Source organism: Cottoperca gobio, chromosome 14 (assembly GCF_900634415.1).
Source record: "Cottoperca gobio chromosome 14, fCotGob3.1, whole genome shotgun sequence".
In the NCBI taxonomy this organism is placed as follows: domain Eukaryota; kingdom Metazoa; phylum Chordata; class Actinopteri; order Perciformes; family Bovichtidae; genus Cottoperca; species Cottoperca gobio.
Genome location: NC_041368.1, coordinates 9,141,906 through 9,167,175, shown reverse-complemented (window position 1 = coordinate 9,167,175; position 25,270 = coordinate 9,141,906). Strand labels below are relative to the sequence as shown.

General features: G+C 38.9%; 1 protein-coding gene across 4 annotated transcripts in view; it reads right to left on the bottom strand.

The window, feature by feature from the left end:
• Nucleotides 1-25,270, bottom strand: part of LOC115018473 (neurexin-2-like) — a 122,636-nt gene that overhangs the window by 44,555 nt on the left and 52,811 nt on the right. For all 4 annotated transcript variants that reach the window (XM_029447432.1, XM_029447431.1, XM_029447429.1 and 1 more), the window contains 6 exons: nucleotides 23,450-23,476; nucleotides 17,737-17,856; nucleotides 17,267-17,648; nucleotides 15,821-16,011; nucleotides 15,161-15,334; nucleotides 14,409-14,528 (listed from right to left, as the gene is read on the bottom strand). In XM_029447432.1, coding sequence (XP_029303292.1) covers nucleotides 14,409-14,528; nucleotides 15,161-15,334; nucleotides 15,821-16,011; nucleotides 17,267-17,648; nucleotides 17,737-17,856; nucleotides 23,450-23,476 — 1,014 coding nt within the window. The remainder of the gene's footprint in view (nucleotides 1-14,408; nucleotides 14,529-15,160; nucleotides 15,335-15,820; nucleotides 16,012-17,266; nucleotides 17,649-17,736; nucleotides 17,857-23,449; nucleotides 23,477-25,270) is intronic.

Genomic DNA, 25,270 nt, shown 5'->3' with positions numbered 1-25,270 from the left:
GCAATCTATTCTGGACTTTTTATGTGGATCTTTCGGCACAAACATGACATTTTTTGTTGTCGTTTCATACCTGTATTCACTTTAGCTAGCTAGTGAACGCCAATAATAAACTAGTTATTATTGTTTGTAGTGACATTGGCAGGGACAAACTATTGAACTGGATTTTTTGTTTTATCATTCCAAGTGTGAATCATCGCCGCTGTAACATATGACAGTTCGATCCACTATATCTTTTTAAAAAAGCTAGTATTTCTTATCAACTTGCATTTCATTTATTTAATCTGACCAGAAGTGGGCATAAAAATAAATAAATAATTATATACACCCCATCCCCCCATCTCCCCCTGGCAATTTGTACACAGGTTGTATTTTATTTTCAACTACACTGGACAAATATAATACGTAATATGAGGGATAATGTGGGAATTTTATGTTTACAAATGTGATTTTAAAAGTATTGCGCAAAAGTGCTTCTGTCACATGCTATGTGAAGGGGTTACTCGTATCCTAAACAATTATATATATGTAATTATATATTTGAACACCACATTAAATACAAAAATCCCTCTCCTCATATTATTATTCTTTTTTAAATATTTGAAACAAACAGTGTTACACATAAATGTATGGTTATAAGTAACAAGAAAATACGTGTAACATCTACAATATGTTTTTCTGAATATTGTATTAACCGAGAGGAACACTAATATACTAAAGGGTAACCAAAACATGAACACTTCAAACATCTCCAGCTCAACAGAAAGCCATTCATTCAGTCACACTTTTCCTGTTTGGAATACCCGTAGGGCAGGAATAGAGGAGAACATTGCTATCGAAACAAGAAACGTCATTGGGGATAGAAGACACTGCGATCAGACAGCGGTGCTCACACTGTGAGTGACTTTATGAGCACTCTACTAGCAATACTCGGTGATGTGAATGGCTCTAATTGCATCTCTGGTGTAGTTTTTGAGACGTTTTGAAAAGGGAAATCATGTATTTCTGAAACTGACTTTCGCCAGCCATTGAGTCTGATAATAAATAAGAGCAAAAAGATAATGTTTCTCTACTCTGTATACGTTTATATATATATATATATATATATATATATATATATATATATATAAAAAGCTTATAAATCTATATATAGATATAAAGCTATAAATACATCTAAAAACAATTTATTTAATCTTTTTTTAATCCGACAGACTCATTAAGATAAAAAGCTCTTTAACAAGAGACACCTGAGAACAATCAGTAGAACAGAAACAACACAGTTACATAATAAACACGGAATTAAGTACCATAAAAACCTCCCTCTCAAGCCCCACCCCCAAAACCAATGAAGACACACTGCCTGACTGCTGCTGGAGGACGAGTCCACGAGAGAGCGTGTGGGAGAGGAACGCAGCGCATCGTTGTCATCGCTTACAGTATCCAACTACTTCATGTCTCATTTACATGTAGGAAAACAGCTAACATTATTATAATCAACGTAAACAACAACAAACTTGGCTATTGTAAGTTCTCACGGCAAGTATGTTAGTATTGGACACCAGGGGACATAATCTAAATGCAACACCGGTTTCTGTCGTATGACTTCACTTAGTCTGAGGTTAACCTTCGCATTTAATTTCACCCAGCAATGATTACTTAAGCTAGTCATTTTTCATTTCTTTGAATGCCCTCCTCTGACATTTGAAGAGGAATTCTCAAATGAATGAGATCTAATTTGTTGTACACTCTGGCCTGTCCTGAACAGTTAGCAACTAAGCTGTTAAATACCATCCACAAATTTTTCAGATTTCAGGTTTCAGATGCAACAACATTTATTCCTCGACAGCTTAAATGACAGTCTCTCAAAGATTCTACCAAACATTGCTTAATAAATTAAAGAATATGGTATTATTTCTGATGGCCCTTCTGTGAAAACTGGTAATGTCATGATATTTACCAGTGTTTTTGGTGTCTACATATTAACATAATACTTCCCTTTATAGAAAATCCTTCAAACACAATAACTAAGAGAACAAAGACATTTTTTAATGTGAGAAACTGTAAGGACAGAGAAGCCAAAATAAGTCAAAGGGGGCTGTATCCCCTGAGGTGCTTGACTTATTTTCACATCAATGTAAATGTCAAAAGTGTTCCACTCATGCCTAAAAGGCTGAAAAGCTGTTAAAAGGCAATGAGGGGTCAGACACTGACCTGTGGTGTATTTCACAGGAGGGGCAGTCCGCATTAGTTTTATTTCGAAAAAGAATTACAGAGATTAAAGCAACGCTTCCTGTAAATCACAGGTTCACTCTTATAAACCTGTAAGCTCTACCAGTCAATTACACAATGCTCAAGATTTTCTACTTCCATGATGTAGCAGTGGGGAGCTGTGCCAGCAGCTTTGGCTCAGAGTATCCATATGACTCACACAGAGCAGAGATTTGGCAGAGATGATCATTTTTGGGATACGCTCTCTCTACGTTGAACAAAGCTGACAAAGCCAGGTGGCTAAGGTGATGGCAATGGCAACTAATGGAAAAACACTAACATCTTACTTCATAAGATGTCTGGAAAATGGTTCTTCAGCATACAGGACTTCTATTCGAAAATCAGCATCCATCCATCGCCTATCGCAGCATGCACTGTGCAGAGTTCTGTGCAGACTTGTATCTACCTCACTCTTACAGCGATCTCACCAAGAACATTAACTCAGCTAATCACACATTTCTAAATAGTGGCATTGCATCAAATATCTGCATTAACGCCAGATTTCAGAATTTGACATTAGAGCAAACCTACAGCATAAAATCTCATTATACTGGCTCAAAATAGAATACATTAATTAACTGGATGATAATAAAATAGTGATGCGACCATGTTGACTGAAATCATGAAGACAAATTAAAGAGGCACTTTTCCAACGTTATGAAAGGTAATTGACTTTGATGGAGTCCACTACTATAATCAGTCTGAAAGCTTCTATTCATGAGTGTAATTTTCACTTATCAAGAGCTTCAGGTTCTAATCGCTTACATAAGAGGAAGAGCCTGTGATCCTATGATGCATTTGTTTGAGAAGTTAATAGCATCTCCAACTAATGCCTTTTCCAAAATATTTTAATGGCCCTCAGAGTTCTTACGGTGTTCAGAAAGAAAGATACAGACGCACACTACAGTCTCCTCAGAGCGGGCGTTAATAAGGTGAACTGGGTCACCAACAGTAATGTAGACCTTTTCATAATAACGATAACTCTCTACCTAGACGGCTTTAAGTGGCTGACAGAATTATTATTCAGTTCTATGCAGCGGGTAAGTGCAGGATGTTGTGTAATGATCATTATGTGATATTAATCAAGCTGGAGGCCGAGTCAGTCAGGACTTGGACTTGCACCCCATGAAGTTAATTGTAGAGAATCAATACAATGTAAAAGCTTCTTTCATGGTGAACTCCTGCAAGCACGGTCCTGACAAACTTGCTCAACAGTTAATATAACATGGGCTCGAACAATTTAGATGATTATTTCTACAGACTGCTATTCAGGTTTTCAAAGGCTCAATTAATGTACCAATGTGCACAGGTGCACTGAGTTTGGTGTTTGAGTGGTTAGGACTGTAAAATAAATACCGCTGTGGGAAGTATCTGCCTCCGCCTTCACACATACGGTATATGATGTGATTACAAAGTATGCAGTGCAAGTGAAAGTATTCATACCCCTTCACTTTTTCCACATTTTGTTATGTTAGAGCAGGGGTCGGGAACCTTTTTGGCTGGGAGAGCCATAATAGTCAAATATTTTTTTATGTATTTCCTTGAGAGCCATATATTTTATAAATTTGAATGCAACTTTATGCGTGCATTTTTTAAGTATAACACAGAGTACTAATAGCTGTATCAGTGTTTCATTGAACAGGTGTTCTTTAATTAAATAAACTAAACGCTTACGTTATTTATCTAATTTATGAGCACGTTTCAGTATTTACTTCACGGGTTTCAAACTCAAGGCAATTATATCCCGCGAGAAAATATCATATGTCGATCATAACTGGCCCGCCGGTTGGTAATTAAATCAATGCATGGCACAACCACGGGAAAAGACATTTGAGGAAGCATCTTAATGTGTGAGAAATGAAACTGCCCCTGGACAAACTGACAGGACTGACAACAGACGGAGCACATGTGATGAGATGAAAAGAGCGGATTAGTGCAGGATGCGGGAGAAGATGCAGCAGGAGACCTGTGCAGGTGAGCTGACGGTGTATCACTGGATCATACACCAGGAAGCGCTGTGCTGTAAAGCACTGGAGATGGAACATGCATTAAGCACCGTAACACAGACAGGAAACTTTATAAGAGTCAATGTAAGTATTTTCTTGAGGAGATACATTCTGAACATGGAGGTGCGATGGCTGAGTCGAGGGAAAGTGCTGAATAGATTTTTCGAGTTGCGAGCTGCTGCCAGTTTTTGGAAAGCAACGGGAAAGACACCACAGCTCTCTGGGACGAAAAGTGTAGATGTGAGCTGGACTGTTTGTGCGAAATAACGAAGCATCTCACTGTTAAACCTGCAGCTTCAGGGCCGTGTGATCACGGACGTGTATGATGACAAGCTGCGCCTGTGGGAGATTCGGATGCAGAAGGAAACTTTGGTCACTACGTGTTTCCAAACACTGACAAACCATCTCCACTGCTGTAATCCCGACCGCGCATTCTGCTGATAAACTGAGCGCATTTGCCGACTTTGCAGCTCAGAAATTTAAATTGAACTGCTCAGCAAACCATTTGCAGTTGACTTAACCCTTTGATGCACAACATGGGTCCAAATAGACCCGAGTGAGTTTTAATTGTAAATATCTTTGTAATAAATGACTTTAATCATTCAAAATTCCTCAACTAACTTGTTTTTGATCATCACACATTCTTATTATCATTTATACTTTCTTACTTTTTTTAATAAAAATCACTTTTGTATCACTACCCTTCTAATGCGCAACATGGGTCCAAACGGACACGTATTGGTTTCCTATGTGACTTCATGCATAGCTGAGTGTTTCTTTGCTATATTTTTGGAAATTAATTAATTTAATCATTTAATATTCCAAGTATTCATTAGATATCTTGTTTTTGATGACCACAAATCATTATTTTCATTTTTTATTTCTTAATTTATGAACTAAAATAGTTTTAGTTCATCAGGTTTACACACACGGGTCTAAAATGACCCGTGTGTGTAAAGTGTGATAACAATGAAAAAAAGACATACTATAATAATAATGTTGTTTTAATAATTATTATTATAGCAGTGGTTTGGACCAAACAACACATTTCATATTTGAAATCTTTAGTTGTCACTTTGTCACACTCACACATAACATACATCATACAGCCGATAACACTGTGAGATATTGATCTGTTAGTGTGTCTGTAGTGTAACTGTATTGAACTGTGGTGAATGTATAACATGAATGAAGAAAAGAAAACTAATTAAATAAAAACATATGAGTAGAGCGCAAACTGCCATCTCAGTGCATACATGCCTAATAGATGACAGTCACATGTTTGCAGTGGCGGGCCGTGCATTTCACACCTAGGCCTTCAGTGATGTCCTACACAGTCCTACCTGAATTATTCCACCTCTTAATACCATCATTATGACGCCATGGCTCTAGAAACTATACATTTAGACAGAAACACAGTATAACCGGGCGTTGCATCACCCTAACAACAGAGTTATATTAATATTTCCGAAACATTTAGTTGTAAATAGCAGGCATTCCCAGCAGTACAATTGTGCAGTGCCTCTCGGAGGCTGTGAGCCGGGGGTACCTGCTCGAACCCTTTTCCCAGCTGTGATAGGCTCGCTAGCGTCGGGGTTGGCCGTTCTCTTCTCACGATGTCTATCTTTTCTAGAAAGGTTTGTCTTGAAAATGGCGTTGTAATTATATCTGCGACCAAATCGACCTCTTCTCCTCCTTCAGCCATTGTGGGTTGAAAAAAAACAGCTTGTAGAAAGCTACACAAATTAGCTTGTTCAAAGTTTGCTAGCTCTGCATAGCTCTGCCTCTCAATAGTGCGTATCCAATCAAAAGACGTGGACGTGCTGACGTTATCGTACGCCTGCTAGCTGGCCACGGTGTCGCCAACTCGAAATCTGTTTGGTTAACGCCACAGTTTTGTCTCCGTTCACTTTTAGCGACAGGCGCCCGCACTGTTGATTCTGAAGGCCTCAGGGAAGATTTCTTGGACCCTGGCAACACATCATGGCTGAAATATGATTGGATAAAAGCTCTAACATAAAGGCCAGCCCTCCAAATCTCGATCTGAGGCTGGAAGCAGCGCAACCAAGAGGAAAGCTATGAAATGAAGAGAATAGACTATGGGGAATAATTTAATACGTATTTGTGAAAAAATATATACAAATTAAATGTATATTCTGATGATGTGTAGGCCAGCAGAGAAGGCCTTGCTGGCCCTGACGGCCCACCACTGCATGTTTGTGCTCCTTGCACACGGGGCTGTTGCACCTTTTGGGTCTTTGTCAGCTGTGTAGATCTTCCTCTTCACTTGGCCCTCCTGTCAGGTGTCCTCCTTTATCCAATATGTCTATCCTGTTCAATAAATGTGGACCGTGTTTGGCCCTCGACGTAGTCCCAGTTTTTAATGTCTCTGTGATTGAGTTTGACACCCCCGGTCCACTGCTTGCTTTGTGCAGTTTCTCCTCTGCACAGTTTCGCGAAGGGCGGGGCTCTGCCCCCTACGCACACACGTGTGAACACACCTTTAACCTACAGCCAGAGACAAAGCGGAGGAAAGGAGATGGGAGATCTAAAACAAAATCCGCTGCTAAATGTTTTACTTTAAAATGACACAGTAGAATTATTTATTACTTGTTAATCATGTTAAAAAAAGTCAGCTCAAAATTGTCTGCGAGCCATATTGCGTTATCGAAAGAGCCATAGGTTCCCGACCCCTGTGTTAGAGCCTTATTCCAAAATGGATTAAATTAATTTTTTTCTCTACATTTACATTCTACACACAATACCACAAAGTGAAAACATTTTTGGATTTTTGCAAATGTATTAAAAAAATAAATAAAAATATCACATGTACATAAGTATTCACATCCTTTGCTGTGACATTTGAAATGAAGCTCAGGAGCATCCAATCTCTATTTATCATGGTTTGGAATTCACCTCTGGTAAATTAAATTGATTGGACATCATTTGTAAAGACACACCTTTCTATGTAAGCGCCCACAGATCACAATGTATTTTTGTGTAAAAACCAAACCAGGAGATCAAAGGAAGCCTGTGGAGCTCAGAGACATGATTGTGTCGAGGCACAGAGCTGGGGAAGGCTTCAAAACAATTTCTGCTCCATTAAAGGCCTCCATCATTCTGACATGGAAGAAGTTTGGAACAACTAAGACTCTTCCTAGAACTGGCTTCCCGGGGCCTTGGTAAGAGAGGTGACCAAGAACCCGATGGTCACTCTGACCGAACTCCAGAGATCCTCTGTGGAGATGGGAAAACCTTCCAGAAGGACACTCATCACTACAGCACTCCATGTATCTGGGCTGTACGACAGAGTGGCCAGACGGAATGCCGCTTGGAGGACTCAGACTGTGAGAAACAAGATTCTCTGGTCTGATGAAACCAAGATTGAACTGTTTGGCCTCAATTCTAAACGTCACGTCTGGAGGAAACCATGCCCTGCTCATCACCTGTGCAATACCATCCCAACGGTGAAGCATGGTGGTGGCAGCATCAAGCTGTGTATTTTCTTCTTCAGTGGCAGGGACTGGGAGACTAGTCAGGGTCAACGGAAAGCTGAATGGAGCAAAGTACAGGGAGATCCTGAATGAAAACCTGCTCCAGAGCGCTCTGGACCTCAGACTGGGCCAACGTTTCACCTTCCAACTGGACAACGATCCTAAGCAAACGGCCAAAACAACGCAGGAGTGGCTTAGGTAGAACTCCGTGAATGTCCTTGAGCGGCCCAGCCAGAGCCCGGACTTGAACTCAACTGAACATCTCTGGAGAGACCTGAAAATGACCGTCCATCGGTGGTCCCTCCAACCTGACAGAGTTTGAGACCTTCTGCAAAGAAGAATGGGAGAAACTGCCCCAAAATAGATGCCAAGCTTGTAGCATCATACTCAAGAATACTTGAGGCTGTAATTGCTGCCAAAGGTGCTTCAACAAAGTATTGAGTAAAGGGTGTGAATACTTATGCACATGTGATATGTTAGTGTTTTATTAATAATACATTGGCAAAAAAATCTAAAAAACATTTTTCACTTTGTCATTATGCGATATTGTGTGTAGAATGTTGAGAACATTTTTTTATTTAATCCATTTTGGAATTAGGCTGTAACATAATAAAATGTGGAAAAAGTGAAGGGGTATGAATACTTTGCACTGTACACATGTCTGTTAATATGTCTTATAATTAGTATGTTTTTCACAGAGTGGACACAAAGGGGTAAGAAGACCTTTTTAAAGATTATTTATATATTTAAATCTCTAAAAGACACGTCTGCTTGATTCAGTCCATTGACTTTATATGATACGGACTCAGAAGTGTCTCACAAGTCTATTTCGGGAAGGCCACCATGTTATGAACAGCAATAGGTTTTCTTGAGCCTCGGTCCCGAGGCACAAGATTAAGTCTGAACCTGAATCCTGGATTACACTTGTGGCCTTTGGGACACACTCATAATCGTGAATGACTCCACCTGAAATTAAGGTCAAAGGGAAAATGGGATTTGATTGAGCTCTTGTACTTCCAGTTTTGTTACACTTTATGGTACATTACAACACATTACATTGTCAATCTTTGACACTTCCCACATATACAATTGTTTTGATCATAGATCTACAGAAAGAACCTTTAGTATTTCCAAAAACATCTTTAAAATGAGTCTTATAGTTGTAACCGAGAAGAGAAATCTAGATTACAGTTTTCTTCATTTTAAATTTGTACATACTAGTGCAGTGCCCGTTCAGTATGTGCTTGTGCCACTGCCTCTTGGGTTTCGAAGTGAGTCTATGCACGTGTTTACTGTAGCAATGCTACAGTCTACGCATCATGTGTACAAAAGCTTCCGTAACATTTTTTTAATTTTATGGCCTCAATAAAGTCGAAGCCCCTTTAAACGTGTATGCCCCAGGTTTGGAAGAAAGTCGAAGTTCAGACTGGCATACACCATAGACCAGGGCTATTTAACAACTTTTGTTCAGGGGGCAACATTTTCAAAAAGCTAAGGGCCCGGGTGTTAGACATTTCCTTTAACTATTAGCCTAATTTACCTACTCAACCTCTCTCAGGCCTTATAACAATGTTCTCTTTCGCTAATTTGTGTGCCTTAGGGAGCATTTTTGATACACACTCCATGTATAATACATATTTTTCCTCAAAACAAAGAATTAGAAAGATCTATGCTCCTCTCCATGGAGAGCCAGGTTAAGTATTAAAATGGGTTAGCAAAGTTGGAAAGACACATAATGAATTCAGATGTTCTGTGAGAAGTTGATGAGGAAAAAGCTGCTAAAATCAGGAAGACACCACCCTAACTGTAGAAAGCGCTGTGTTGTGTGTTCAGTGGTGTTAGTGAAAAGAATGTCACTCTCGCCAGACTGCTTCTCCTTTCTGTCCATTTCAAAAGAGATGGTGAATGTAATTTTATTGGTACATTTGCTCGGTAATTAGAGGAGCATTGTTATTTCCTTGTTGTTTTTAACAGAGTTTTACTGAGCTCAGAGCGGTACAGTGCCATTGTCAAGCGGAGAAATAGAGAGGCTTCTACTGCCAGAAGAACCGCTGACGGAGATTAATCTGAGCAGCATATATAATACATTTCTGTATATTTCTTGTTTTCCCCTTGATGGTCTCTCGCTGCTGCACGGTGCTTAGGGCACCTGCACTGTAACGGTAAGAATAAACATTTAACTTGCTTACACACAAACCCACACACACCCTTCATACATCCATTTCTATCCTTGGTAACGTAATGGCGCACTATTTTGTGAAAGAAAACCTACAGAGACGTCCCATTGTAGCCGTAAATGGACGTGGATGCGCTGTTTTGTGGATTTTGATGCGCGTCTGTAGCTAACCAAAATCCGTCCGGACGGACTGTGTTGAAAGCAGTTTTCCCTCTGGTCCTCAGCAACACACAAAGTAAATTGGTCTGAGGGTTGGCGAAATAATCGAAACAAACAAACACACTCACTAACTCACACATACATACATACATACATACATACATACATACATACATACATACATACATACATACATTATTGTATGATACATCATCTGCATACAGGTTTACATAAGGTCCCTGCACATGTTGCACATTGTAGAATCCTTTAATAATACAAACTTCATCTAGCTCCCTTTAAGGAAATGGAAAACCATTGTAGTTCTGGCACACATGAAATGAAAGCTAGATATGCTTGCTAACTGCCATACAAAACAAGAAAGGAAGACAGCTGCTGTCTAGTGCCGTGTTACTGTACCTTGCCTGCATGCCTGGAGGCTACAGGCTCAATTTACAGTCTGCCTTACTTCCATGGGTATTAAACAATTCAAAGGAAATGTTGACTTGCAAAATTGATGGCGACGGTGGTTTCCACTGATAGCCGATACTTGTTAGCGCTGTGGTCGGGTAAAGCCATGTCGGGTGGAATTTCATGTGTGGGGTTTGGACTCACACGTTTGGGACGGGGCAGGAGGACGAGTAGGGAAAAAAACACAGGAACAGTTTTGTCACATTGAGTTAAAATCAGTGGTTGCCCATTGTGGCTTTTAACAGTGTGTTACAATACATTTCTCACAGTTGTTAGATGAAGTTAATTGAAATAACAGCTCTGTGTTGTACATTTTGTTATGACAGGAACAGTATTGGTATTTGTTTGTGCGTAGTCCCACAGATACACTAAGACATACACACTTACAAGCATGCGGACACACAATAACAAGTAATGAATATGCCAACATAATCATCTGTAGCTGCCGAGGTTAACCGATAATTACACTCTCCATATGTTTACACAAAGCAGCGCTACAAATCAAGCGCAGAACACATATATACTGTTTATCTGGGTGACTTTGGTGATGAAATGATGACCTGGGGGTAATTAGCACAGATGTTTGTGGCATACTTGGTAAATTGCTTTCTGTATATGAATACAATTGTACTCAAGCACAAACTAAGAAGTCTTGCTTTCCTGTTAAGTTCCTACACTTCTGCTTTTAGTACACCATACTCCTTGCTTTTTAATTCTTGGGATATTTGGCTGACCTTCTGGACTGACAAACAGACATAGAAGAATAGAAAAATGGGAGGAGTGTTTAGTGTTGTGCATGAAAAACAAAGCAGCAGATTGTGGCGTGGAAGAGACAGGCTGAAACCAACTAATACGGATGGTTACAAAACAATTGTCCTGCCTACATATTTGTTTGTGTTTTCACATTATTGTCACATTCTCCATTTGTTTTAATGCCTTTGATAATGTGAAACATGAGGCTTGTTATTTCTTCCGCATTGATGTATTGGTTTGACCTTTGATATCGGCCAGCAATGCCATTTAAAACCCCTATGATAGAGAGTGCTCCCTGAATGCTGCTGGATGAACACCAAATATGCTGCAATTAATTTCTTTTTCTTTTTCTTGAAAATATAATTTTTGGTGTTAATTTGGTTCAATAATAGTTTTGTATATGCAGGAATACATTCCGGAGTTTCCCTTAAGATTACATGGGTAGAGATCACTGCTTTATTAAAGCTGTGTAATATTAAATGTGTCTTTCCCATATATTGATGGAACCATACTGTTACAGCATTGCAATCGACAAGATCTGTATTGTATATGATTAAAAACAGCCAGATCTCGCCTCTGTCTTTGGTAACAAAATGTAACTGCACGTGCATGCACATGTGTGCAGCACTTGTTAGAAATAGTGCTATGAATGTTTAGCCTTAGGCGGCAATTTGAAATTCAGGCTTAGATGATGTGCTGTGCATCACACTAGCTGCAATTACAGAAGATATAGAAAATGAAAAAGGACTGGAGTTGAACAACTGCTTGTCAACATGTAATCTCTCTCAAGGGGAATCATTATCAAATGTAATGAAGATCAACATGTTTCTTGCTTTGACAAAACATAGAGTACTGCTTGGAAATACAAATGAACTAGTACAGGTATAAAAAAAACTCACTGTCTACAAATATTAGTTTTTTTTTAGATATTGAATTGAAAGATGTACTGTAGGTATTTTGTCTGAAAGGGGGGGGGGGGAAGAGTTCTAGTTTCTATTGGAACAATGATAAAGTACATGTGTTACAGCCATCAACAGGGTTTATCAATGCTCTTCCTGATGTGGAAGCTTTTTTGAAATTGTAATTTTATAGTCCCATCTACATCGACACAAAGTTTAGCCGTGGCAGTACAATTACCACCAGAATTTATTAATGTTATGTATCACGCACAAACAGAACTGTAAACTAGGCCTGCTCTCCTGTTTCGTCCAATATATTGCCCCCTCGCTCATGCAGAAAGCAAAAAGCAGCTTGAACAGCGTAATATACATTTTATCCGGTTGCAGTCTTGGGACTTTACGGGACGTAACAGATAAAGCCTACAGAGGACAAACCATTGATTTTCAGGTTCGATCAATACATTACAGCAGAGAGTACATCTGGCTGTGTGTAAATTTGTAACACAGGAAGCAAGCAGATTAATGATACAACGTGTTGAAACAAATGGAGGAGTAGATACACTAACTGCCGGTAAGTAAGTAAGTAAGTAAGTACTGTAGTTGAGAAAGTAGTTTATTTTGTCTCTTAACTTCATGAATTATCTAATTAGACTCAAAACTGCAACAAGCAAATAAAAGTGTTCATAATGATCGATGATGAGGTGTTTTCTCATAATGTGTAGATTCTCCTCACATATACACAAATACATTACATATGTGCATACTGTACAGTAAATGTCATATATTTCCCCTGCAAACATGACTTTTTTTACACACTGTTACCTTCAAATTATCCTTAAATAGCACTCCTGCAGAGTCTAATGCCCTTTTGTCTCTTAAAACAATAGTGCATAACAGCACACTTCAATAATGATTATCACAAAGGCAGAATTCTTGCAGTTCTTCTAAATGACTCTGCAGCAAATGAAGCTTAACTTCGCCGTGACCACTGGACCAATACGTTTAATGTTAATCTCTTGCTATTATAAGTATGAAAAGCTTCTGGTAAAAGTCGGGTCTATTATTTTGAACATAGAAGGGCTCTTTATGGCGAAGGCAGCAATCAGACCGGAGGTTTTTGAAATGTGGTGCTATGAAACGTGTCATCTGCAATTAGCGTGCAATTGATTCCTCAAGTTAGAAATATGCATGCACAGTATGCAGTATGTAGGTGTTCTTATTACAGGTACACATGTCTCCCGTCACATTCAGTCTTTGAGTACAAGATGGCACTCAGACTACACAATCTCAGGGCTGAGAATACAAAGAGTGATAACACTTCGCAAGTTATTGTTATTGGAATAGAAAAGCCATCATATACAGTACAACTGAAGACTGTTTTGCATTATTATATTATTATTAAAGGACTTCTTTTGGAAGTGTTTTTGCAGCGTTTACCCATTGACTAAAAATCCATCATACATTGTATCCCTCTTTAGATTTCCTACCTTCTATACAGCAATTGGTTTCATTTCAATACAGTGAGAACATTCCTAGAAATGTGCATAAAATGGGCCATCAATCACACAGAGCATCATGTTATGTCAATGGTGTGGTTTTTCCAGTTGTAAGGGCAGATCCATCTTAAACGACTGCATGCAAATGAAGGGCCACCAGCTGATTAGAGCAAAAACAAAAGAGGAACACTTTCTGACTTTTAATCAAATGTTTCACTTTTTTGTTAAATACTTTATTATTTCACCTCTTCGGGGCTCTTAAATCCTTCAAAGGAAATAATCCAATAGGAAAAAAGTGGTCAAGAGAGTGTCTAATTTCAGGGGTCCACAGGCTGAATATAAAACAATGCTCTGTCTTATTTCTTTAACAGATCACATTTTGGGGATGCAGTGTTTTCCCCAACACTTAGGACTGTCTGGATAACCAGTTACCACTAAAGGCGTCCAGACACCCACTGAGAGCGGCTCTGAGTGGGCACAACTTTTTGTAATCTACAATGAAATCTGTTTATTTTTCTCATCGTTATAGCCATTAAATCAACAGGCAGACTTTTTAAGAAGGGAATTCATATTTTACAGATATTTTCAATTAACGACCAATCCCTTAATTGTGATATCTGATCATCAGATTTAATTTAAAGTAAACTTTTCCCACCATTCTACCCATTCAGAGGGAATACTCCTGCACTTACGGTCACTGCAGAACGGCCCTCCGTATGTGGTCATGGTGCAGTCACATGAGAAGCCCTCCCAAAGCTGCAGACACACTCCCTGGTGGTGGCAGGAGTCCTCTGTGCAGGTGGTGCTGGGACCTGCAGGGTGTTGAAAGCAGATTTACCAGGTGCACTCTCTCCATTTTATTTATGCATCTTCACTACTATCCAAAGGGAATAAATACGTAAAGGTGGGCCAGTCATTACTGCACAATGAAACTGCAGATATTCATCTTTTGACAGAAAATATTTCATGTGAAATAATTTTATGACTTGGACATGTATTCTACACGTTTCCAGTAAAAGTGAGCAGCAAGACAACAGCAATTTATACACTTGATACCGTAACTTATATATTAACTACTCATGCCATAACCTGTGCAGAGTTTACTGTAAAAGCAATCTCTACCTGGACATTTTTTTGATATTAAGTCTTGCAAAACTCTGCACTTTACTGATTGCTCTCTTCTTTGAGTAGAACTGCAGAGTGATATAATTACATGTTAGCAATGTATAATCAGAAATAATAAAACCACCGAATGTGTTCATTGGCAAATCAAAATGGAGCATTCAACAAAGCTTTTTAATACCATAACAAATGTGGTATAATTAGTTTTTATTGAGCAGTCACTCTGAGTTCCTCTGGTTTCATCTGTGCTCCGTGTTACTAGGAAATCAGATTACAGGAATGTATGGGTGATTCAAACTTCCCAGTGTGTTCCCGGCCTCACCTCCACAGCCGTGCTCCACCTCTCCCACCTTGTGAAGGGCATCGGCCAGCAGGTCGGGGAGTCTTCCGTTCAAGTCCACAGATGCCAGGCAGCCCTGGTATCCTTCCCGGGATGCTATTAACCTTGGCAAGCTGCTGTACATGCTCTTCCCAACACCACCAACGTACAGCTCACCTGTGAGATACAGGAGTCTTTCATTCAATTTAGTTCTGATGTAATTAAGAGATTTCATTCTGTGTTTTAGCATTGAGGTCATAGTTAGTGGAGGACCGGACTGAACTATATTCAGAGGTCAACAATTTTAGAAAAACCTTGCAATACAATGAAGCCCAGTGAGCTCTTCTTAACTTAACTCTATATGATGTTGCATGATAAACATGTGGAGTTACACGACAGCCTTTTATGGTTATATTACAACAAAAACAACAAAAGAATAATGAAATCAACCATAAAACTTAATATTTCATCATTAAATATTGTAATCATCACAATTTAAAAAAATTAAGAAAACAACATGTTTAACACAAACAAGATAATTCAAATTTTAGAATGAATGTGTTGGAAGATCATTTAAAACTGGTTCACAATGCAGAACCCTGTGTTAGCAAGTGTTCACTGTGTCCTCTGCTAAAATACTTTTGTTTTATTCACATAAATTACCTTTTAAATCCAGGTTGCGGGCTCCATTGGCGTGTTGGGTGACAGTGCGGGAATCAATCTTTAGGATGTGCACATTGCTGTTGTCACGGGAGATCACCACATCGTGCCACTGGTTGTCATTAAGGGGCTTGTCAGAGTTTCCCTTCATTAGCGACGGCCCATTTCCCAAGTCAAAAACATAATGAATGTACCTATAGGACAATGCAGATTTGTACGCTCAGTATTTCCTATGTAGTATAATTTCTCCACATACCATATGCTGTTATGTGATTATACTGTCATAAAAGTTTCAAATGATTCAAGCCATCCAGCTGTGTGCACTGCTGTGTACCACTCTGTTTGTGATGCAACCACTGACGGGGGCTCAAAGTCAGAAACGTTCTTTGTTGACGTACAAATAACAGTGAAAGAATGGAAACACACGCAGCAAGGCTTGAGGCGTATCATCATGTTGATATTAAATTTGATCAGCAGACACAAAAAACTAAATGTTGTTTGAATCAAAGTTAAGCAGCATCTATGACAAAGCTTCTGCACCTCACACTAAACATTGAGCAGCCTGGAAAACTATGACAAAGGCGTTTGGAAGCCATTTTTCATCTGTGTTGTCTGTGCAAGCTTCTGCTGAAGGCTGCAGAGCTGAACAAGACCTCCTGCTGAATAATTGCCTACTGGAGGAGAGTCTGTGCAACATTTGACAGTAGAAATCTACAATTGTTGCTTTGCTCGCTCTGTTTAAACAACCTTCTAGCTAATCTCTGTGTAACAAAAATGATCTACAATGAATTAAACATTAGGAACATGAAGTATATTTGTTGTCGAATGTGCTCGAGTAGGCCTGCATGTGAGAATGACATGCTGAGAATGGTACTGCGGTGTTGGCTGTTATTGTTTTTGCACTCATGCTTCCTCTATCTATTCTCCCTTAACCAAAATTATTTATGATGAACAAATTATTTTTAAGCTATTTTGCGTCTCTCGCCACTGCTGTAGGCTGAAGAATTGAAGATATGAATCATGATTAAGTTATTTTAAGCCAGAGAAAGAAGAAAAGTAGAAAAGCACTCTTCATATGCCTTCAGCTTTGCAAGACAATTATTGTTGCACTAAAACAAACAACGATATAAATACAAAATTAGGTAGATTATCAGGACTGCCTTGGTTGATTATTCGACTAAAGTTTCTTTAGTAGATTAGTCATTTCTGAAATGCTTTTTGCATGCTGAATACTTATGCTGAAGCATATGAGCCCATCTCTAGTAAAAACTAGATTTAAAGTGGTGCTTCTGCATGATTCTTTGTGGAAATACTCATCAAAATCATAGGAGTGTCAGTCCTATAGATATACTGTATATAGTTCATTCCTATCCCCAAAGCCCTTTCTATCTTTCCTCAACCCAGGCCTCTATTTATATTACAGCTGAGTCCAAACACCGCAACACTTACCCTTTGACCAGCTCCACCACGATGAAGTCACTGCCATCTCCAGAGTTGTAAAGTATCAGGCCGTCGGGACTGGTGGTCTTGAACTGGAAGAAAAGGTGCATGGAGGCGTAGGCCTGCAAGGTGGAGAAGGCCAAGTAGCTGGCTTGCGCTGTGAAAGTTACAGGATTGGCCACAATGTGCCTCATGCCGAATCGAGCATTCAGCTCACAGTAGGAGATGTCTCCGTTCTTGCACTGATCCAGATAGAGCATCCCGTTGAAGGAAAGAGCTTGCAGATGGCCGATAAAGTTGGAAGGCATCACGGAGATGAAACGCCGCTCTGTCATGATCCCCGTCTCAACGTTGTTGAATTCCAGGCGAGTATGGGCGCCTGTCATGTGGCCTAGGCAACAAAACATACAGCTTAGATTTCAAATATCTTTTAATATCTGTACCTTTGTAAGCCCAGCTCCTTTAATCCGACTATATACCTTCCACTGTCACATTGTCAACAGAGAGCTGCAAATTCTTCCCACGCCGCACCACCTTCACTGTGTGCCACTCATTGTCATTCAGCTTCTCACCTACCAAGAGTACCTCTGGACCCTTGCCTAAGAGGAGTAAAGCAAGTTAAGTGACAATCATACCACATCAACTCAGTATACATCCCTTCCACATGAAGCTTTCTTTACTCAATACATCCATTCACTTCCAGAACTCACACACATATCACAATCAATACACAGTTAAAGGAGGAATATAACAATGAAACTGCAGTAGTAGATCCTATTCTGCAGGTTGAATGGCCGACATGTGTAAATATTCTGTACTGAAATAGCATGTTTTCTCTTTTTAGGGTGATTTGATTGATGTCTATGTAGGTATTATCTAGAGGCTTGGCTCAAACATACAGTTTTAAGTTTCAAGATTTCTGCACTATCCTCTGCCTTTTTCGCTGGTTTCAAAATAGGTCACAGTGCACAAGCTTGCCACTGCAGCACCGTCATCCTGAATCAGTGCCTATGCAACAGGCCGACACGGCAGTTCAAAGGAGTTCTGACATCGCTTGGGAAACTAATTGGCCATGCCTAAGCTGACTGCGCCTTTAGGGGGTTGTCTGTCTAATTGAGCTCATGGTGTAGGAAAATTACAGGGGACGTACAGAGGGCAATAAATGGAAAACATCAACTGGTTTCCGAACACTGCAATGTTTCATCCTCGGGGAAATAAAACTGAGACTGGAGACTTTGTCCAGAGCTGCATATCAAGTGTCTTTACAGCACACAGCATGATATCACTATCCACCTACTGGATATCGACTGCGCATACTAGACAGATCAATCGCATCTAATCCTGCTCCGTCTATATTTGACGGATTTACTTCGATAATGAAAGACAATCTAGTCTAGCTGGAGTCATGTCCAACACAAAAGATAGAAATGTTTATATTGTAAATCTCTATCATGAAGGTACAGACAACATTTGCTGTAATGGAAACGGAAATAGTGGAATGCTAGATAGACCTTTAATCTTATCTGTGCAGAGGGCACTGCTATCTAATGTCAGCGCCTAAAAGTCAGTTTGTAAGTCTTGGGGTGTACTTATGTTGCTACACATGTAAAAAAAAGTTGCACAAATACTGATACTTGAGACACTCAAAAAAATCTCTGAGCATAGAGAAGTGAATGTAGTCACTGTGACGTCACTCATTAGTATGTGGACCACGGTTTTGAAGCCTCGAATTTTCTGTTTTGGTTGTTGCCATCTGGGTGTTTTGCGACCAGAAGTGACATGAGAGGGTGGAGCTAAGTACAACATTTTTAGGGGGACCAAAATGTTACAATTATGATTGTTATGAACTGAAAACACACTGTTAAGGTATAAAGTTGCAGGACAAAAACACGGACAGCACCCAGACCAGACAACGTCGTGGCAGCGACCTGTCAATAACAAGGTAGCCACAGCTGAAGAATACTCCGCTTTATTGTACATTTTACTCTAAATGGGAGCATTATTTACTAGATGAAATGCTGTATTGAAGAAGACTTGAAATTCGCGATTTAGACCATAAACTTGCCGGACAATGTTAACTGAGGTAATAAATTAAGTGAGAAGTCGGGTCATTTTCTCGTAGACTTCTATACAATCAAACTTTGAACAGTTTGGCAACCGTTAGAGAGAATGCAAGTTTAAGGCACTTCCCGCTCTGGCTTTACTTTACAGACCTGGAGGTTGCTGCTTGGTGTGGAGCAAGAAACAAGTGACCTCTCTGTAGCCCGTCTCGAGGCTCCGAGCATAACACACATCAATCTACGACCAAACTGTCGGTTGTCAACTTGCATTGTGAATAATGTAGTGGACAAGGAAGGAAAACATGCGGAACATAAAAGACGATATCTCTGGTTCTGCCGCATCAATTTAGCATTGAACACATTTACTGTTATTTGTACAACAAACAGTATTATTTGTCGTCGTAGTATTTGATTTGAAAGTGGAATCATAAGGGTTAGGGTTAGGGGGTCTTTTGTCGCAGTAAAAATGAAAGATTAAGCACACACAGTAAAACTGACTTTCATATCAGTGATAGTGATCTACACTGCAGTAGGTAGTAAAATGGTGGAATATAATATGTATTCACACAGACATCTGACTGTAAACTCTTTGAAATGTGGCCTCCTTTCAAAGTGACTCGGCTTCAAGCTCAGCTTCTAGAGGCTTGAGAGCAAGCCGCACATGTAAAGGGTCTATTTTGTCCAGTTTGATCCTCAGTTAAAATTGAATGTGATTCATATTTTCAAACAAGAATAACTTCAAAGGCATGGTGCAGTTACAGGTCAGCATTATGAGTGAGCCAAGACTTTGAACGCAGTATGTGCGTGTTAATCAAAGCATGTTTATGGTAATTTCGTAATTTTGTAGGACAAATGCCTCATTTCAAAAGTGCCTTGTGTTGTGTACCATTATTCCCCATATTCCGGAGAATTAATCAAGAGCATTGCAGAAACATTTGTTCTTAAAACTATTACCCTCCCACTGACAGCTTCCAAGCAGCGGGGGCAGATGGGCGGTCTGTGTTAGTCCTTTAGAGATAAGCTCCACTCGCAAGATCCCTCACCTGAGCAATCTGTATCAAGTAGTGAGATTATTCTTAAAAGGTGCTCAAAACAAGGATATTTAAAATCCCAATGAGTCTACGGTGCAAACTGTAATCCTCCCCAATGATAGCGCTCACTAAACGATGATCATTTAAATCTTTTAAGCAGATAATTATGCAATTTAAAATTTGGCTCCATTTTCTGTTATCAAGCATAAAATGCATTAACAAGCAATCCATTATCACTACTGCAGTGTTGAGACTGTCAGAGGTGACTGGTGTAACATAGATACAGAAGAATTGATCTGGAAGACATTTCATTTTGCACACAAAGAGATGCACATGCAGTTTCTGTGGACAGTGCATGAGGGTACAATGCCATCTGCTGGTAGAGAAGGTCATTTCTTGGGCAGATATCTGAGGCAATAAAGGACACACCGCCTCTTTTAATAAGCCACGTTCAACATATTCTCTTTGCTATTTCCATAAATATATGTACTGTATATTATTTTATATTGAGTGCAGTGAACCATTTAAAATGGCTATAAATAGCTCTTCAGTTTCTCTAGTTTCATATTACTTTTCCTATCTATGTGACACTTTCTTCTTCTTCTTCTTTTTTTTTACAGGATAATGACTTTATGTTTTGAAACTAATTATATTTATTGAACTCAGTTAAGTTTATTTAATTGGAAAGTGTATTCTTTTTAGCCTTTTAGTCTTTTGGCCTCCTTTGCATATTCTGTTATCATTCCTAATGTTTTTGTGATTTCTTTATGTGAATCAAATCAAATCAAATTAAACTGGTTTCCAGAGACAGTACATGCACACCCCACTTCTATCCAACCACAGACCCATGTGATGCACACACACACTACTTACCTTGATCAGAAAAATACAATGTAATCCATTCAATATAAAGGACTGTTGCTTAGTCTAGTAGTAAATCTGCTGGAACAGCCATTACATATATATATATGTAATATATGTATAGCCATTACATCAACATCTCAGATCAATAGATTGACATGAAACAAAACTTCTTGATTTTTCTATTGTACATGCTATGTTAAAATATGTTTGAGATCATAAAAAGAGTTGCAATGGCCTCCTTTTCATCTCAAGTGAGCATAAATATAATATAATAACTAATATTCAGCATGTAAATCATTGAGAAATTGAACAATAACAGTTAAACGCTTTATTTCAGAGAGTCTGGGAATTATTCATACATGAGGGGTTGGAAACAAGCTTTCAGCCAGCACTTGATTATAGTGATAACTTTTATAAGCATTCATAAGCCTCCTCTGTATTGGATGATCTTTATCAGAGAGCCGTTCACCTCTCTGCTGCCAATAGCTTTTATCTTGTTCTCCCACTGCTGTAATCTGAACAAAAATTTAAATTGCCTGTCTCTCACTATCAGGTGAGAGCAACAATCTACATCATGAATTCAAACACTCGCGCGGTACTACCTTAAAGTACCACTCCATTTCACATAGAGAATACCAGAAAATCAATTCTGCTGATACAGAAGAAAATCTGCCGTTGGCATTTATCAGCTTTTTATCTAATGGAATTATGTTGGCTGCTTTTAATACACCGTGGCTCATGATGATGTATTTGATGATTTGCTGTCATGTTTCTAAGGGATTTTCCATTAAGTCATGTTGAAGGATTTTAAATATATATACAGTACACTTATCCCGCTTGTTCACCCTGTAATGTATGGCACATACGATCCAGGATTCATATTAAAATCTTGGGTGTATCACAAAGCAAGTGTCTGTCGATGCATGATCAGCTGTTAGATTCACTGCATTCACTTTTTTACCATGAAAAACGGACTTCTGGTCATTTAATTTACATCAAAATAACATGTTCCACTTAAGGATGTCATGCTATAGCCAGTATTGATAATTATTTTAAAAAATGAAATAATGATATCATGGTAATAATACACATGATAAAATCGGTAGGTCTTGAGGATTAATCAGGTAATCTGGTTTCCTTTTCACTATCCATTAGATTTGTTTTTGGACAGTTTTGTACAGTTATGGTTACAGACTCTCTCTACCTCCCTACACTCACATTCTGAGTGTTATTCATTTGCCAAATAAGAGACAAAATGCACAAGTTAAAGATTAAATTGACCAATAGCATTATTATAGCATTATTATTATTATTTTAGAATTTTCAATAGATGTTGCGATACTAATATATCATGAACTATTTTGGTCACGATAATCTGATATTTTGACAGCCCTAGTTTCACTACACGCACTCTACTAAAATAGGAAGACTGCAACAAACTGTATGCTCTCAATTTTAACTTTTTTTTTAAAGCTTCCTGTGGACAGGTGTTGTAAATGAGCATTTTGCTACAAACACTAAACACAGTGCATCTGGTCCTTATGAATAAATTGTGTGTTGCTATTCAATGCTACTGTGAAGTCCCTATTAAATAAAATACATTCAATAACAGGTTTCAAAATGTAAGCAATAACACGTGTTTTTGATAGCTGACAGTCTTGTTTCATATTCATCTATTGATCAGATATCAGGCTTACCTTTAAATGAATCTCAGCTTTGCCACAGTGTGATAACCCAGTAACAAAATTGAATTTTTCTCTAAACTGATACCGAATCCTGCTTTTTTCACTGCCGATAATTGCTGATTGGATTTGAACTGTGCCACATTATCAGCTATGTGAGCACATTAGTCACAAGGAAATGAATGACTCATTGGCAGCGCAACAGGCAGCATCAAATCTAGCTACATTTGATTACATTGTAATAATTTAAAAAAAAAATGTGTCATTCAAACTGTTACTAAAATGTGGATTTTATGAGTGAAGAAGAAAAAGAAAAAAAAAGCCAATTATATTCAACTCCACAACTGCTCGCCACAGTGAAGTCTCAATCTGGTTCTTATCTTTGTAATGATGCTTGTGAGTAGCATTACAGCAACAGTAAACAACTGGGATTGTGGGGCAGAAGAAATGAATTATGTTCTGTTTCACAAGGGAATAGAGCGAGAGGCATATGATTATAGCACAGTGCATGTTCTCTAAATCATGGTACAGTAAATAATCATAGGAGACACTTACTGAGATTACAGTCTATCCTGATACAATCTGGTGAGAGAGAGAGTGAGATGGTGAGGTTAAAAGAAAAAAAAGAACAGCACAAAAGAGGAGAATATTTCACATCCTTCAAGGTACATTCTGCAGACACTTCAGTGCTTTTCAGAGCCCACCATCCGGGGACAGCCTCGAGAGTCTAAACCGCCACTTTCCTCCCTGCAGTGTACATAACATTAGAAATAGTGAGTGAAAGGAAAAACTCAGCATGTGTCTGGCACTGCTGGCAGCATAATAGACCAGATCAAAGTTGGGATCAATAGGAGTTTTATTGACCATAAAAGTAAAGGTGCACCGGTATTTATTTTTAGCGTTGGTATAGGCTTGGATACGGCTGCTTACATTCAGGCGTCTGCAAATGAATCTGACTGTTACAGATATTGCGACTGATAGTGTCACTGACGCATGCTTTAGGATAATACGGCAAACATGCTCTGCTGTGAGGAAAATTGTCTGAAGCAGATAACAAAAATGGAACCTGTGCTGGATTTGGTGAAAGATTTCAACACGTGAAACCGAACAAAGCTTTTTAAAGCCTGTCACCCAGAGGAACGAGACTTAAATTAGAGAAATTACTGGGATTATGCAGAATTAGCAATACATGTAGTCTCTTGTCAGATCAAATCCTCCCTACCATAGACCCGTTCTTGTCTTTAGGGGGGACAGGGGATCACTAGGGGGAGACTGCATGTCAACAGTACATGTCACATAGAAGTGTTGTACATCATCTGAAAGCTGATGATACAATATTTAACTCATTTTGACCACTTGAATTAATAAAAATTGTCAAAAATTCATCTAAAATACCACATTAAGACACCAAGAGCTTGAGGAACATCATAGAATCAACAGAAACAGAAAAATCATTCTGTTATTAGGTTTAAAATAACTTTTGACATTCGCAGATTTACGCAAGAATTTCCAATTTCCCCGTTATTGTCAATGTACATAGTAAAGCCATACATCCGCTGAATGCCCGAGGTCTGAAGTTTGTGGTTGTGAGGTTTCATGAAGCTGTGATTATCCTAGAGGTTACAACAGATCATTTTAGGTCAAGTTTAAAAAAAAAAAAAATGGTCTCACTACAATGAAATGGCTACGGGGACTAACATCCTATCACGCATGAATTAAATTGGGCTCATTGAATCCAAAATAGTCTGAGATTTCCAGTCATACCCAATTAATGCAATTCCAAGACTGTTTAGGGACGCCAGTATGCAGAAACCATATTTAGAATAGGCAAACAACAATTTTATACTGCATGCAAAAAACTGCATGATTTTAGCCCCAAACTTCACAGGATTAGCATAAAGTGAGCGTGTCTGTAAAGGGGAGACTTGTGTGTATGCGTTGAACCCATTTTTATTTAGATGTCTTGAGGTGAGAGGGACCCTTGTGAAAATGGCCATGCCAGTTTATGCCTCGACAAGACTTATCCTGACTTCTGGCATTATTTACCCTCCTTTCCGATACCCGTACCTTCACTCTGGCTTTAAAACTGAACTTGCAACAGTTGGCCAAAGATGCCTGCGTCCTTACGGAGTGTACGAGTGTAAATGTGATTGATTCATTTCACAGAATACCACTAAAAGGGTCATGAGTTTGTTGTGTCTTTGGGGTATCATACTTGGCAGTCTGATTGTTTCGGAAGATTTGACCTATTGTACCGATGCACCTCCACTCAAAATCCCAAACCTTGATCGGCCTTCACTCTTAAACTTAAAGTGCTGTTAACTGAAATGATCCAGTCTCCGGCTTTGTTCTGCAGGCCTGGCGGTAATATCGTTT